At 36.3% G+C, this 17,238-nt stretch overlaps 2 protein-coding genes across 3 annotated transcripts in view; both read right to left on the bottom strand.

Annotated features, from left to right (window-relative positions):
- Nucleotides 1–14,770, bottom strand: part of LOC141664227 (ADP-ribosylation factor 2) — a 134,283-nt gene extending 119,513 nt beyond the window's left edge. Inside the window, exons 1-7 of one of the 2 annotated variants that reach the window (XM_074470138.1) lie at nucleotides 14,640–14,770; nucleotides 13,493–13,666; nucleotides 7,495–7,565; nucleotides 7,184–7,303; nucleotides 6,712–6,830; nucleotides 6,517–6,598; nucleotides 5,883–6,413 (exon numbers count right to left, since the gene is read on the bottom strand). In XM_074470138.1, the coding sequence (XP_074326239.1) occupies nucleotides 6,411–6,413; nucleotides 6,517–6,598; nucleotides 6,712–6,830; nucleotides 7,184–7,303; nucleotides 7,495–7,565; nucleotides 13,493–13,640 (543 nt within the window). In that variant the 5' untranslated portion in view covers nucleotides 13,641–13,666; nucleotides 14,640–14,770 and the 3' untranslated portion in view covers nucleotides 5,883–6,410. Of the gene's footprint in view, nucleotides 1–5,882; nucleotides 6,414–6,516; nucleotides 6,599–6,711; nucleotides 6,831–7,183; nucleotides 7,304–7,494; nucleotides 7,566–13,492; nucleotides 13,667–14,639 lie in introns of those variants that run through there. The other variant, XM_074470137.1, reaches the window with a different exon arrangement.
- Nucleotides 602–2,341, bottom strand: LOC141664402 (galactinol synthase 1-like). The gene is made up of 4 exons (XM_074470343.1): nucleotides 1,869–2,341; nucleotides 1,422–1,739; nucleotides 1,135–1,269; nucleotides 602–1,037 (listed from the first exon to the last, which is right to left on the bottom strand). Exons 1-4 carry the CDS (start codon nucleotides 2,202–2,204, stop codon nucleotides 819–821), a joined length of 1,008 nt encoding a protein of 335 aa, XP_074326444.1. The 5' UTR covers nucleotides 2,205–2,341; the 3' UTR covers nucleotides 602–818.
- Nucleotides 14,771–17,238: the final 2,468 nt, after the last annotated feature.

Raw genomic sequence — 17,238 nt, 5'->3', positions numbered from 1 at the left:
ATAGTTCAAGCGCTGTATGCCAGAGGTATCTCTGTACGGAATTGGAATGTTGAACATTGAGTTGCCTTTACAATATATTACATCCAGCCCTAAGTTGGAGATAGTTGTACAATTATGTCTTATTTAATAAAAAGAATGACCTTCAGCTAGTCAATTTTAAAGTATCAGGACATGAACGTATTGTACTTACTATCCCCAAATTTTACAATTCGCTGGGTCAGTCTTGTGTTGGTAGATTGATTAGGGGCTTATGGGACATACTGAGAATTTATTATATTCTCCCAGTAGTAAATTGTAAGCTAGTGAAAAGAAAAAAAACTCGCTGGGTCAGTCTTGTGTTGGTAGATTCATTAGGGGCTTATGGGACATACTGAGAATTATAATATTCTCCCAGTAGTAAATTGTAAGCTAGCGAAAAGAAAAAAAATTATATCCTTATTCGGCCATGGTGTGTTAGTATGTTAATCTGATTACCTCGGTTTCTATAGCTTAATCAGTTGTCCACTAGCCTATCTAGTTTATTATATATTTGCAATTTTACAGTTTATATACCTAGTTATTGATCCGATGTGGTAACTTGTATACCGTTAACTAATATAAATTGAGATAAAGTAAAAGGTCTATTAATTTCTTTAGCAATGATCAAACTATACCTGGATAATATTTTTGAGGATCTTTATACATTTTGTGAAGCCTCATACCCAAAGTAAAAAGAACATATATTTTAGAAAAAGTATTAGTGTGTATTTTTAGAAAAGTACTAGTAGTATTAGTAAACCAACTCCGAGGGCTCAGGATTATCTCCTTTCTCTCGAGTCCTAAACAGTTAAATGTGTAGGGACATAAGAAATTGCATGATCTTGGACGGAAGTTATCACAGATGATCTCGAGCAGGTCTCTCCCTCTTGAGCAGAGTTCTCAGCGTTAAAGTCTAGTGACTCATCGTTGTAAATATCCCACCATTTGGCAACCAATATCTTGATGTCTTCTCTGTCCATGTTAGCTTCTTTACCCGTGTACCTCCATGGCTTTGATCCCTATCATCAGAAAACCAAGCAGGTCTAATTATTAGGACTTAGATGTTGGTTTTGCATTTATAACTCAAAGTAAAATTTTTTGGAGAAGAGAGCTTACAGCAGCACAGTAATGTACGACTTTTACTTTTTCAATCTCAACGTTCTCTGGATGGCGCCACAACATTGCTAGAACCAGGTTATATGCTAGAGTAATAGGCTTGTACATGTGGTTGAAGAACATGTTTAAGAAGTCCTAAGAAAAGAGGAGTGGTCAGATATATAAAATCACTTTCTTTTTAACTACTGATTTTCATCTTAATTATATGTGTGATGTGATGTTTATATGGGTAGTATCTAATGTTTGCATGCATGCATATACATATTTATTGAGATATATAAACTTACTTGCTCGGCAAAGGGGGTTGGTGCAGTAATAACGAGAGTCTGAAGAAGGCTTTCATAAACCAAATGACTAGGTTCAAACACAAACATCCCCGCATTGAAATACAAGGGAGGTGGACAGCCCATCTCAGCAGGCCATTTTACTTTGTCTGGGCACTGCTGGCAATACCCAACTGAATACTGGGGGGAGTGGCTCCATGTCTTCTCACAGAAGCAATCCATTACAGCATAGAAGTACCCATCTGGCATATCAAATAGATGGTCGATGTTTTCAAACACTTGGATGTCAGCATCAAGGTAAACCATCTTGTTGTAGTCGAACTGAAATTGTACATGTATGTTCTTAATATGGATTCTTAAGTACAAGCAGACATGCTTCACACTTTAGGCATACATGATAAATTAGTTTTAGACTCCATTACTTAGATACAAGTGATACTGGTTACTTACATTCCATATACGGAGTTTGGAGTAATTGATCACATAATATGCCATGGCAAATTCAACCTGGTTCTCTGGTGGATGTATGGGCTCTATTTCTTGTATAATGCAACCCTGGGACCTTAATATCTCACGGTGTTCTTCAGGAACATCTGGCAACATTGCTACCACAAGAGGGTATGCACTCTTGACCTTCCTTAAACCCTTGGCCAGTCCGACCACCCCTTTGACATAGTCACCATTACCTGCTAAAAATGTCACATATGCTCTCTTCTTGTAGCCTGCATTCTGAGTAAGATACTTTCTACTGCAAGTGAAAGTGTCTACTGGTACTCCTGGAGCCATTTAGTAGCTTTGGAAGCCTCCTTAATGGTACAGAAGTGACAATGTCTAGTGCTAACTTGTGTGTTGAGGAGTACGGGGAAAGTAAACCAACAACTCTAAGATTGTTACTCTACTTGCCTCTGTTCCTAGGTTCTACAGTGAATACTGGAGGCTTATTATATAGGGCATAAATGGAAATGAAATGCACACAAATGAACTTCAAATGACATTCAAATACCAGCTCAGTGTCTTTATCAAAATCTTTAGATGAAACAATTTAGGAGAATTATTTATTGGGCTGATATGGAGGGAAATGGAAACGTATGAACATAATCTTTGCTGTTCAGCTTACCATTGATTTAGCCTTATCATTTAGGGTAAACGGCTGAGATTTCATATGCTGATTTCATAATCAACTGGTGACTGGATATTTTGATATCAGTACACACGCGCACATGCTACGTCCTTAAAGTAAAATCATATGACACGCTTAATTGCCTTAACTTATACAGAAGTCTAAATGTAAGAAATAATACGCTTTAGTTTGAGTGTTCTTGTTGTAAAATATCGGATATATATTTGAGGCTATTTAATTGAGGTTGAAACCTAAGATTCAGTTTCAGCACTAGTTATATTTCAGAGGATTTGTTAGAAAAACTTTTCTTCCCATCTGGACCTGTTCAATAAAAACATATGGTTCCACATCTTTCATGCTCTGTGTATTGCAGGCTTAGAATACATACTGTAATGTGCACTATACAATGCTTGTTTTACAGTTTTCTTAGTTACAGAGTAGCAAGACTTAAAATCTTTCAGGATGCTCAATGCCTGCGTTTACCATTCATCAGGCTGTAGAGAGGAGATAATATATTTTGCACTATAGTTATTGATGAGGTTGACAATGAATTAATTGTGGATTTAGGTGTTTGTGTTTGTGAAATGATTTCATGGAAAGATTGTTTAAATTATGAGTTCTTCACCATATATTGTCTACGGTTTTTTTGTCTCTTTTGGACTGTTAATCTTAAATTTAGACTCTGTTGTAGCGTTTTTATGTTAGACAAGTGTTGCGTTTGTATCATGTATCGGACTTGGTTAGAGTTTTGATTGAGTTACAGGTGCAGAATAAACCCACCCCAAAGAGAGTACAACACACCTCCTGTTTTCTCTCTTTTTCTAGTCAGGATAAAAAAATACATTTAGTTTTCTATATATTTGTCTATAGCTCTCTGGTGTTTTTGTACTTCAGAAATTAGATAGTTGAACATATAGCTAAAGATGCTTAGGAATCTATAACAGGAATCTCAGTCTCCCGCTAACATCTAAGCAGTCACAATTACACAATATTTCCATATTCATTCACACCCACCCTTTGAATATACGATTCTCCTTCACAATGTATGGTTTTAATAAGAGAACTATAACTCTCTGTAAACTGTGTGTGTGTGTGTGTGCAGATATTTGGAAATTCGACCTGTATACTACCTTTCCGCAGCCTTCATGGGGACCAAAAGAAATGTGTGCTTGTACGGTCACAGTCTTGAGAGCGATAATAGAAGAGTAGTGCTGGGTGTACAAAATTTTGTACAAAATATTTGTATATAATAACATGACATTTGATGTGGGGTGTTTTAATTGGTTTTGTTGATGTAAATGCAGGAGGGTCATTCCAATTAAAACACAATATGTACAAGATTTTGTACACAATTCTGTACAACTAGCATTTTCCATAATAGAAACCCCCGAAGAATCCGGGTCCTATATTGTATACAGGTGTATTTATGTACTCCTCTTGTACTATGGTGTGGCCTTTACTAGTTGACAAAATGTGTATAAAACAAAACCCAAATGTGTGTGCTAGAAGAAAGAGTGAAGCTGGGCCTCTGCCATTAACCACTTGATCATAAGATCCTTGGTTATATTCCTTCCCAACGGCTCTGGAGTCGGCGAATATGACTGGAGAACGTTCCTGCTTTTCAAAATTCACATACAGTGTATTTATGTTCCTGATCTAATACCGACCTTTTTTTATGTCTTTGTAAAATCTTTAATCTGCTACTTCTAGGTATAGGATAGTGTTAGAGCTAAGCAAGAGACTATCGACCTTTGCTAACTCATATATAGCTTAGCATCGCTGTAAAGTGCAAAAAATCTATGGCCAAACTCGTTAAGTTTTTTAATCTAGTTTCTTCTGTGTCGAACCGTTTTTAGTTTCGTGTAATATTCTGTAATTTTTAGAATAATAATAATAATAGGATATTAGAAAAAAGGGATTAAAATTAGATAAAGTTTAGGATTTAAAATTGGATTAGACTAATGAACCTAAAATTTGGATCAGATTCTAATATGGATAATAGGATTTTATATTGTTATAAATACATCCTATTCGTTTTTATAAATAAATCATATTCGTTTTCCTCGTCTTTATTATTAAAATTCATAGGGCTTCTAGCCATAAAAATCAGCAGTCTTGTAAAATTTGTAAAAAATTCATTGTAAATCGGAATTTATTGATTCTGGACTTTTCAAAAAAGTCTTTTCGTTCTCTACAACTTTCGTATTTCATGTTTTTCAAGAAAATATCATTTAAAGGGTCAAAAAAGGCAATTTCAGATCTAGTCAGATTTGGAGGTAAGTTTTCGATCGATCTTAGTGGTGTTTTCAAATTTGTGTGTTATGCGTGTTACACAAAATGATTAAAAAATTCTAATTATATCAATACACTACGTAGTCAGTAATAGAGATGCACAAAAGGCCCACCGGGCCGGATTTTGACCGGGCCTTAAAAAGCCCGGGCTTTGACCGGGTCGGACTTTGACTCTGACCGGGCCGGGCCGGGCTTTCCGGAAATGTCAGAGCCCGTTTGGGCCCTCGAGGCGGGCCTAACCGGGCTTTTTTTCGGGCCGGATCGGATCGGGCCGGACTTTTTTTCTAATTTAAATCGGATCGAGTATTATTAGAGATTCCGAAAAATACATGTGTTAGCAACTAGATCATCGTAAAAATGTATTAGTTTACATGAAATATTTTATGAAAACATTACTTCGTTGAAAATATTTAAGTTCGGCAAAAAATAAACATGTTTATAGAATAATATGTTTTATCATTGTTCCAAATATTCATAACAATGATATCCAAATATATATAATGTACTTATTATATCTTCTTTAATTATTTATGTAACGAAGTATATAAATAATATTATTAATCACAAATATGTAAATATATATGTGTTTAAAGTATTATTTATATTTATATTAAATGTGAATTTATAAATATATAAGAAAATATATTAAAATAATCATATTATAACCGGGTTTTTTCGGACTATTAATCGGGCCGGGCCGAGCCGGGCCGAAACCCGGGCTTTTAACCGGGCCGGGCTTTGCCCAAAAATATAGTTCCCGTCGAGGCCCGAAGCCCGGTTCGGGACCGGGCAGAGATTGACTGGAATTTGACCGGATCGGGCCGGGCCAGATTTTCGGGCCCGGGATTTTTGTGCATATCCAGTAGTCATGTAACTCCCCTAAGTACATATACAGGGGTTCCTCTACTTATAAAACATGCACACACCCATCGTCCCATTCATTTTGTTTACAAACAGAAATTAAGAATCTACCTTCTGTTCACAACTGTAGTGTATTTTCAGCTAAAATACTCCAAAAAATTGTACTTTCACTACATCTGTGGAGTACTAAATAATATCAAGAAAACTGAATCTATTAGCTATAGTCTACAGACCACATGAACGATGCTAATAATGTCATAAAAATATTACAAGTATCCTCTCAAAATTTGGAAGATAATTTAGGCTATAATATACTTTTCTACAGCCACCAATAATATCCGGTATGGGTAACAATTATGAGTTCTACTCTAGCAGTTCAGCTGCCATGACACTTGACAAATGACAAGAATAACAGAATGATGCAATCATTCCTTTAACTAATACAAAAGGTACGAAATGTGTCTCAACACCACATAAGCTTTTGATATTACAAATTTGCATATTGCACATACAAGTATTTAGCATCTCGAGAATTTGTCTACTGAACCCAGCATGAATTCGGACCACTTGAAGGTCAGCTCTAGGTCCAGCTTTGGTCAAAATTCACAGTAGACAGTGGCTACGGAAATATAACATGTTTGGGGAACATAAGAAGTAAAACTAGATAAAATAATTCTGCATCCAGAATCACTCCACAGGAAGAACTCTGTATCTGCTTATTACTGTATTCAGGAGAAAATTAAAAAAACAAATATAAATTCCATTTTCAATACAGCTAACCATAACAAATATGAAACAATGATCTGATAGTATCTACACACTTGCCTTGTTGGCAATATTGTTGGAAAGCCAATCCAAACCCTCATAAAGTCCTTCCCCGGATGTTGCACAGGTGCTCTGTATATACCTACAAACAGAGAAAAAACATGCAAATGAAAGTCAAAGAAATTATAAATAACTTGTCACAAGACTTATCTACAATAAGAAGTTACTAGGAAACATCAAGTCTAGGATAATTACCAATGGCGCTGTCGGAGAGAGTGGAGACCAAGCTTATCGGTTATTTCAGCAGCATTCATTGCATTTGGAAGATCTTGTTTGTTTGCAAATACGAGTAGCACTGCATCTCGTAGCTCATCCTAGATCGGAAAATATTTAAATGTCCTTAACATAATAAATATGTATTGCTAAATATTTTATTTTTACTTGTATCCTAAATTTGTATCAATGCCTAACACTTGAAACAAAAAGCCCCAATCATGACACCAATTTTTCACCCAGAAAGTTGTTCAAATATAAATGTAGGCCACAATCCTTTTCTTAATTTTTTTCCAGTACCTTCACTAACTATATGCACTGATACTCTAAAAAATAAACTGCACTCAAATGCTTCTATACCTAATTTCTTTGTCTTCACACACACATGAAAATGTAGGAAACACCAAAAAAAAACACATGAAACTGTAGGCAACTATAATATTGGTAAAACTACCTCATTCAACATTCTATGCAACTCATCTCTAGCCTCCACAACTCGGTCTCTATCATTGCTATCAACCACAAATATGAGACCCTGTGTGTTCTGGAAGTAGTGCCTCCACAATGGACGAATCTGCATAGTAGATAGCCAGAGTATATTCATGGTAAATTCAGTGAAGATGTCACAAGAAATATCATAAATTAGAGTATACTTTGTAAGGGTCAAATTCGCAAGAGGTGGGAGAAGAACATGTTGTACTTCATTAACCAAAAATGAACTTTAATAAATTGTTGACAGAAACTTAATGAAGAAAAGAAAACCACCTTGTCCTGACCACCAACATCCCACACAGTGAAGCTGATGTTTTTGTATTCGACAGTCTCGACATTAAAGCCTGCAGATAATCAGCAGTGTTTCCATAAAGAAATTATACAGTGGGAATGAGATGGCAGTGGCCGCAATTGTCAAATGTATTAGCTGTATGTTAGTTGTATTAGTTGTCCCTAATTAGATTGAGATATATTAGGTGTATTAACATATTTGGTTACCTTCCATATTTAGAGTATAGAACTGTTGTAAAGGCTGAAATCTGCAAATTAGCTGCATTTCAGGAGATAATTCAGCTTGTATATTGTTATATAATGAGGACTCTCCAACAATGGGAGGGAGACTTTTTCCCTACCAATATTCTTGTCATGGTATCAGAGCTACAATTCTGATTTCCTCTTGTTTCTGATCAATTCTTTCTCTTCGTTCTTGTATCTTGATAAAGTTTCTTGTTCCTGGTTACTCTTCATCATTCTCTCAGAATCATGTCTTTAGACAAGTATGACACTCTCTTGGTTCGCCTTAATGGCAAAAATTATTCAGCATGGGCATTTCACTTTCAGATCTTTGTCAAAGGGAAGGATTTATGGGGTTATGTTAGTGGCACCACTCTTGCTCCTGACAAAGAAAAAGACAAGGCTGGATATGCTAAGTGGGAAACTAAAGATGCACAGATCATGGGTTGGCTGCTAGGATCTGTCGATCCCAACATTATATTGAACTTACGGCCTTTTAAAACTTCAGCTGAGATGTGGGCTTATCTCAAGAAGATATATAGTCAGCAGAACACTGCTCGTCGCTTTCAACTAGAACATGACATAGGCAAACTTCAACAAGATGGTCTGTCAATTTCTGATTTTTATTCTTCATTCATGAACCTATGGGTTGAATACACGGATATTGTCTATGCTTCTGTATCGGCTGAAGGTCTTAAGTCGGTTCAAGATGTACATGAAACTACTAAAAGAGATCAGTTTCTTATGAAATTACGGTCTGAGTTTGAAGCTACTAGGTCAAACCTTATGAATCGAGATCCTCTTCCTTCTCTGGATACATGTCTTAATGATCTGCTTCGGGAGGAACAACGTCTTCTCACTCAAGACACCTTGAAAGAACAGAAATCTGAGTTAGTTCATCTGGCATATGCAACACAAGGTAAACTAAGAGGCAGGGATATGCGTAATGTTCAGTGTTTCTCTTGCAAAGGTTTTGGACATTATGCTTCAAACTGTTCCAAAAAAATTTGCAATTATTGTAAGAAAGATGGACATATAATCAAGGAATGTCCTATTCGTCCACCAAAGAAATCTGAGACCGCCTACACAGCTATGGTTGGATCCTCGAGTACTGGAGGTATGTTGAATACTGGACATACGACACGGAATGATATAGCTCCTGTCCAACCCGTGACACCTGAAATGATTCAGCAAATGATCATTTCAGCATTTTCTACTCTAGGAATTTCTGGTAAATCTACTCTCAAATCACCTACTTGGTACTTTGATTCTGCAGCTTCTAATCATATGACCAATAATGCTGATTTTCTTACAAATATAAGTAAATATTGCGGAAATCTTGAAATCAGTACTGCAGATGGAAATCATTTACCTATCACAGCAACTGGTGATATTTCTTCCTCTCTAACCGATGTCTTTGTCTCTCCTGCCCTTACCACTAACCTTATTTCTGTCGGTCAATTGGTAGAAAATAATTGCAAAGTAACATTTTCAAAATCTGGTTGTATTGTGCAGGATCAGCAGTCAGGGAGGGTGATCACGAGGGGGCCTAAAGTTGAGCGTCTCTTTCCTATACAATTTCCTTCACCATGTCGCTCGTTTCCTATTATTTCTTGTAATTCTGCCCGTATTGATTACCATGCATGGCATAAGCGTCTAGGACACCCCAATAATAACGTTCTTCGTGGTTTGCTGAAATCTGGTGTACTTGGGAATAAAAAAATATCTTCTCTTAGTTCTGTCCAGTTCGATTGCAATTCTTGTAAACTTGGAAAAAGCAAAACTTTACCATTTCCCATTCATACTTCTGATGTAACTCAACGTTTTGATTTAATACATAGTGATGTTTGGGGTATGTCACCGGTTGTTTCTCATGCTAAGTATAAGTACTTTGTCACATTTATTGACGATTATAGTCGTTTTACTTGGATATATTTGCTTCGTTCTAAATCTGAAGTGCTCTCAGCCTTCAAGATCTTTCATGCATATATTTAAACTCAATTCGATACAAAAATCAAAATTCTTCGCTCAGATAATGGGGGTGAATATACGGCTCATTTGTTTCAAGAGTATTTACAAGCCAATGGTATAATCTCTCAAAGGTCTTGTCCTTCAACTCCCCAACAAAATGGGATAGCTGAAAGAAAAAACCGCCATCTTCTCGATGTTGTTCGTACTCTTTTGTTGGAATCATTTGTGCCCTCTAGGTTCTGGTGTGAAGCTCTCTCCACTGCAGTGTACCTCATAAATAGATTACCCTCACCATCCTTAAATCACGTTTCACCTTTCACTCGGTTGTTTGGTCGCACTCCAGATTATTCAGGTCTTCGTAATTTTGGATGTGTATGTTATGTTCACCTTCCTCCACATGAACGCACAAAACTCACAGCCCAGTCAACAAAATGTGCTTTCTTAGGATATGCTCTACACCAGAAAGGATTTCTCTGTTATGATCCTAATTTACGACGAACTCGAGTTTCGAGAAATGTAGTTTTTCTGGAAAACCAACCTTTTTTCTCTACCTACAATGATCATCATTCTGATCATCATTCTCCGTTATCTTCAGTTGTACCTCTATTTACTAACTCTTCTGCAGATTCTTTATCCATTCCAGTGTCATTTGAATCTGAACATCCATCTCCTAAACCACTTTTGGTGTATCAACGACGCACTAAAGTCATGCAAAACCAGAATACTATACTAGAAACTCCAACTTCAAATCCAATTCAAGCCAATCCACCTCCACACACTGATTCCTTTGCGGCTGATCATGTTCAAGCTTCTCCACCCCCTCAAAATGATTCCCTTACTACTGATCCCGTTCAAGCTGCTGCACCTGCCACTCGTAGACATAGCACTCGAGTGAGCCAGCCTCCAGATAGGTATGGTTTTACTAATCCTGTATCATTAACAGCTACTGTATCAACCATCCCTATTCCCAAATCATATAAACAGGCAATGAAGCATGAATGTTGGAGGGAAGCTATTGAAACTGAGCTTCTTGCACTTGAAGAAAACCAAACATGGGATGTTGTAGCGCGTCCCAAATCCGTGAAACCTCTGGGCAGCAAGTTTGTGTTCTCAGTAAAACTTCATCCAGATGGTTCCGTTGAGAGGTATAAGGCTCGACTAGTAGTGCTTGGAAATAGACAAGAGTACGGCATAGATTACGAAGAGACGTTTGCACCGGTAGCTAAAATGACCACCGTGCGAACCATACTAGCCCTTGCTGCGTCTCAATCATGGAAATTGTCTCAAATGGATGTGAAGAACGCTTTCTTACACGGTGACCTCAAGGAAGAAGTTTATATAACACTTCCCAATGGTATGCCTATCTCACCTAATCATGTTTGCAAACTGAAGCGCTCTTTATATGGTTTAAAGCAGGCACCTAGAATCTGGTTTGAAAAGTTCAAATCCACTCTACTGAGTTTTTCATATACGCAAAGTAAATATGACTCCTCTCTTTTCCTGAAAAAGACAAGTGCGGGGATAGTTATGCTTCTTGTCTACGTGGATGATATCCTTGTCACTGGTTCTGATATACAAGCCATTGATTGTCTTAAAAATCTGCTACGTTCCACTTTCCAAATGAAAGATCTTGGTCAGCTCCATTATTTCTTGGGATTAGAAGTACATTATCGACCACGAGGTATCTTCTTGAATCAACACAAGTATGTTCAAGATTTGGTTGAATTAGCCGGACTCAAGGGCTCTATTTCTGTTGAAACCCCAATGGAAATTAATGTCAAATATAGCAGAGAAGAAGGAGAGCTACTTTCTGATCCTACTTTTTACCGGAAGCTAGTTGGCAGCCTTATATATCTTACCATTACTCGACCGGATATCTCTTACGCTGTACATATAGTAAGTAAGTTCATGCAATGTCCTCGGCACTTCCACCTATCAGCTGTCAAACGAATCATCCGGTATATCCTTGGAACTCGTAGTCGTGGCCTGTTCTTCCCCGTTGGTTCTTCACTCAAACTTCAAGCGTACAGTGATGCAGATTGGGCTGGATGCCCTGATACTAGAAAGTCTATTACTGGTTGGTGTATGTTTCTTGGAGATGCTCTTATTTCATGGAAATGCAAAAAGCAGAATCGTGTATCGAAGTCGTCTACAGAAGCAGAATATCGTGCCATGTCTGCCGCTTGTTCTGAAATTATTTGGCTACGTGGGCTCCTTGCAGAACTTGGATTCTCTCAAGCCCAGCCAACTCCATTACATGCTGATAACACTAGCGCCATTCAGATTGCAGCCAACCCTGTTTACCACGAACGTACAAAACACATTGAGGTTGACTGTCATTCTATTCGTGAGGCTTATGACCACCTGGTTATTACTCTCCCACATATCTCCACCACTCTACAGATTGCTGATATTTTTACCAAATCGATGTCACGTCAGCGCCACAACTTTCTTGTTGTCAAATTGATGCTTGAAGATTTACCAGCAGCATCAATTTGAGGGAGGGTGTCAAATGTATTAGCTGTATGTTAGTTGTATTAGTTGTCCCTAATTAGATTGAGATATATTAGGTGTATTAACATATTTGGTTACCTTCCATATTTAGAGTATAGAACTGTTGTAAAGGCTGAAATCTGCAAATTAGCTGCATTTCAGGAGATAATTCAGCTTGTATATTGTTATATAATGAGGACTCTCCAACAATGGGAGGGAGACTTTTTCCCTACCAATATTCTTGTCAGCAATGATATATAGACCACGAACTTAATAAATTTTCACTAGATCATGAAAGAGTTAAACATATCCTACTGACTGGGGGATAGCAAACTTCTAACATGAGATAATAGAAAACCGGAGTGCATTCTTTTCTATGAGAAATGGGTAAAAAATTGCAAAAACACCACACCAAATTTTAAAAAAAAGAGATAGTAACATTCAACAAAAGAAAAATGGACTGGCGCGGTCCTATCATTGGTGTATTACTGTATTGCAATATTATTATGAGATTGAAAATCAGAGTAAGGGAAAATGAGAAGAGTTTCTTTTGAAGAACTTTACTGTAGGCACAACGTACTGTCATTGGTAATAGATGAGTTGCTACGTTTCTTGAGTCAACTACAAAATTAGGTTTTGCAGTAATTTAATTTTTTTAGACAAGGCATGTTGCCAATTCGAAGATTATTTTGTCCATGGTTTACGGTATCAGTTGTATGACATTGTAAACCAGAGCCAATTTAGTCACTTCCTTAAACATTGCCAAGATCAAAGAAGCAGGTTCGTTTTTCTCCTAATTCTACAGACTTCATTATAAGCCCATATTCCCTTTACATTGTTACAATCAAAGGCGTAAAAATATATATGATGGTCTACACTAAAAGTGACATGCACTAGATTCTTATAAACAGAAGATCAAAATATTATCTGCAAGGCTTAGCCTAGCATATAACCTTGTCATGGTAATTTGGTAATACGAGGTTGAAGGTCGATTGAAGGCAGTATGCACGAATATTAAAAATTATGTAATTGTTCTTTACCCAAAAAAATAAACTCAAATATTTTAAAACCTTTAAGATCACAACTGAACATAGATCAATTTTTGGGAGTGCCAAAACAAATATCAAGGAAATAATCAACATAGTCTACAGCAAGTAATGTGCATGAGAAATTTATTTTTATTATTTTTTATTTTTTGCTAAGCAAAGTAATGTGCATGAGAATTTGTAAAAACGAAAAGCAAATAGTTTAAACATCAAAATATTCACAGCTAATCATTAATTGATTGACATACCAATAGTAGGAATGGTTGTCACAATCTCCCCAAGCTTGAGCTTGTACAATATAGTTGTCTTACCCGCAGCATCAAGACCAACCATCAGAATCCTCATTTCTTTCTTGGCAAAAAGCCGGCTGAAAAGCTTAGTAAACGATAGCCCCATTCTCTTTTCACGTAAGAATCCCTAGACTGTTAGCACATATAATAAAACAATGAGATCACAAAAAAAAATTCCTCAGCAACATTTAGGGGGGTGTATTCAATCAAGATTTTAAAGGATTTTCAAAGTCCATGGGTATTCAATTTAGATTTTGAAAAATCATTCAAAATCTGGAGGCATTCAATTTGGATTGTAAAAATTCCATTAAAATCCGAGTGTATTCAATTTAGATTTAAAAAAAACTATCAAAATCTTAGGGCATTAAATTTAGATTTTAAAAATTCCACTGAAATATGATGGTATTCAAAAGTCCATGGATTTTGTTTTATTTGAAAAACATGTGGATTTTGATGGATTTGATAGTACATGTTTAATCTTTTGAAATCTCACCAAAATACATGAGATTTTGAAGGATTTCTAAAAACTTCTCAAAATCACAAAGACTTTGCAAGATTTTTTTATCAACTCCGTGAAAATCCGCGAACATTTAAATCAACGAAAATCTTGTAAAATCCATGAATTATTATCAATCCTTCAAAATCTCAATTGAATAGCAAATACATCTAAAATCAACGAATATCATTAAAAGAATAACCCGACTAGGCAGCAATTTGAATTCAAACTTCACATTTCACAACATCGTAATTAACAGAACCTAGTGTGATAAACAGCTAAAAGATCATAGACCGAGATATCGTAATTTCACAATCTTCAACCATAACATTATATTGGATAAATGTAACCTTATTTCATGTCAGCATTAAATTATGATGCATCACCAATAAAATTTAAAATTAATTATATAATAAATCTTTCGATTAACCGAACATAAGATGAAATAAATCACTATATACATACATCGAATAATGCAAACGGGAGATTCAGAATTAAATCATGTAATTAACAATCGAAACATGGTAATTATAAATACAGATTCATATATATACATGTACAATTGAGCGAAAAATCGAAAATCAAATAAAAGGATTAAGAAGAATTAACCTTGGGGGATCTAGTGTGTGTTTTGTGTGTGTAAAAGGGACACAACAAAGCTTCAGACCAACGCGTAATTTGAGGGTGAGAGAATCGTCAACGATTTTATATGTGCATTTAAAATGCGGACAACAGGCCAAATGAACTTGATTATTTTTTATTTTATTTTTTGAAAGAGAACTTGATTATTTTTTTTAATTATTATCTTGTCATGTTTGATTTTTCTCAAATTGATCAACTTTTGACCAAACATAATAATTCATTCATTTATTATTAAGAAAAATTTAAATTTATATATTAAAATATATTACATATAGCTTTTAATGATATAATTTTTAAAAATATATCTAATATTATAGTATATATAAATTCTGGTTAAAATTTGGATAATTTGATCATCAAAATTCAAAATGTGACAACTAATTAGGGACATAGGGAGTATATCGAATTTTCTAGTATTTACCCGAGGGCACGTGCTAAACTCTCTTCTTGATAAATCGTCAAAATTTTATCGGTGGAAAGTTTATTAATAATGATGGACACTCTGCATGCACAAAAATCTCCATCAATAAAATTTTGGCACATTAAATATTCGGGGCCTAGCACTAAATCACAAAATTGAGCCCTAATTTTTACTTCAACTGAAAATTTTAATGAGATGCATTTCGACAAATAAAATGAATTATCAAACATGTAGAGAAGAAATATATTTCGACAATTCAGTAAAAAAAAGAGGCTTTTCTTACAAACGAGAGAAGTTCTTCTCAAATAGTTTTTAACAAAATCTTCTAAAGACTTTTTATGTTCACTTCATCTATAAGCCCACTTTTACTTGTCATCTTAAAAAGTCCATTTAACCTTTATTATAATATTGTTATTCGTAAATATAGATATAAGATCTTTAAAATTTTGAGTCTTCTATTTTCGGGAGACCTATGCGGTGGCTCGCCCCGCGCTCACGAGCGCCCCCTCTGCGTATGTCCACACCAAAAACCATGAAATATATTTCGGACAAAATCATATATAAATGCTTCAACATTTGTTGGCATGGATAATATCATGTAAATGTTCGACCGAACCTTTAATTTTAGACTCGAAATTTCCGTAAAAGTTCTTCATGTCCGAATTAGCTCGAAAACTCAATCGATTTGATAAATAATTTGAACTGAATAGTTGGAATAGTTCGACCTCAACTCGATTATTACCTAGCCGAATTTGAATATATAATGAGCCCAATTCAAGTAACCACGAATAATTTAATCCGTTTATACCCCCATCTGAAAATAAATAGAACATTGCTAGTCTGTAAAGAAAGATAGAGCAAAAATGCAATGGACAAGAAGAAAACTTTCAGAGTGTAAATTTTAACTTATCATTCATACCTTTGATTACAGAGGTCACGCATACATATAGAAATCATAAGGCACTAGGCCAACAATATGGATAAGGACAGGACAGCTATACTAGTAAATGTAAATAACGGTAATGCTGAAAACAAGGAGTGCAGAGAATTGTTTTAACAACTTATTATGTGGTCCTGCAGAAGGTGACAAGGCAAGACAGGTGGCAGCATATTCCTTTCATTACTCCCCTTCAAGCTGAGCTGGAGGCTGTGCTGAAGCTCCAAGCTTGTCCAGTAAGAAGTAGTGTTGCTTGACAGAGAGTGGTTTAGTCAACACGTCTGCCAGTTGAGAGTGAGATGGAATATGGGTGGTAGTGATTTCACCAGCATTGATCTTGTCTCTGATGAAGTGGCAGTCAACCTCAATATATTTTGTACGCTCGTGCATTACGGGGTTGGCTGCAATGGAGAGAGCAGCGAGGTTATCACAGTGTAAGATGGTTGGGGAAGTGGGGTTGAGGCCCATGTCTTTGAGGAGGGCTGTGAGCCAGGTGACCTCGCATGCTGTTAAGGCCATAGAACGATATTCTGCCTCCGCGGTTGAGCGAGCCACAACATTTTGTTTCTTTGTTTTCCAGCTAACAGGTGAAGTGCCCAGGAGAAGGCAGAAACCGGAAGTTGATCGCCTTGTTACTGGACAATTTTCCCAATCGCTGTCCGAGTAAGCATTGATAGATGCATTTGAGGAAGATGTGAGAAGAAGACCTTGAGATGGGTTGCCAACGAGATAACGAAGGAGTTTCTTAGCAGCTTGCATGTGGGCATCAGTTGGGTGATGCATATATTGGCTCAGGATGTGAACTGGGAATGTGATGTCGGGGCGAGTGACTGTGAGGTAGATAAGCTTTCCAACTAGACGCTGGTATGGGTGGGGGTCAATAAGAGGAACTCCAGTGGTGGGTGTGAGCTTGAGATGTGAATCCATTGGGAGTTTTAATGACGAAGCAGTGGACATTCCAAATTCTCGAAGTAGGTCTAGAGTATATCGTTTTTGAGAGATGAAGAACTCAACTTTAGAGCGTGAGATTTCAATGCCCAGAAAATAGCTCACTGGGCCAAGATCTTTCATGTGAAACTTTTGGGCCAACATTGTTTTTATGTACTCAATTTCAGTAGGTGCATTGCCAGAAATCAGGAGGTCATCGACATAGATTAAAACCAGAGTAATAGATGTACCTGAGGTTTTCTTGAATAAGCTGTAATCAG

The sequence above is a fragment of the Apium graveolens genome, chromosome 6 (assembly GCF_009905375.1).
Source record: "Apium graveolens cultivar Ventura chromosome 6, ASM990537v1, whole genome shotgun sequence".
In the NCBI taxonomy this organism is placed as follows: Eukaryota; Viridiplantae; Streptophyta; class Magnoliopsida; order Apiales; family Apiaceae; genus Apium; species Apium graveolens.
Note: the sequence above shows the minus strand (reverse complement) of the source record. Positions and strands in the feature narration are given on the sequence as shown.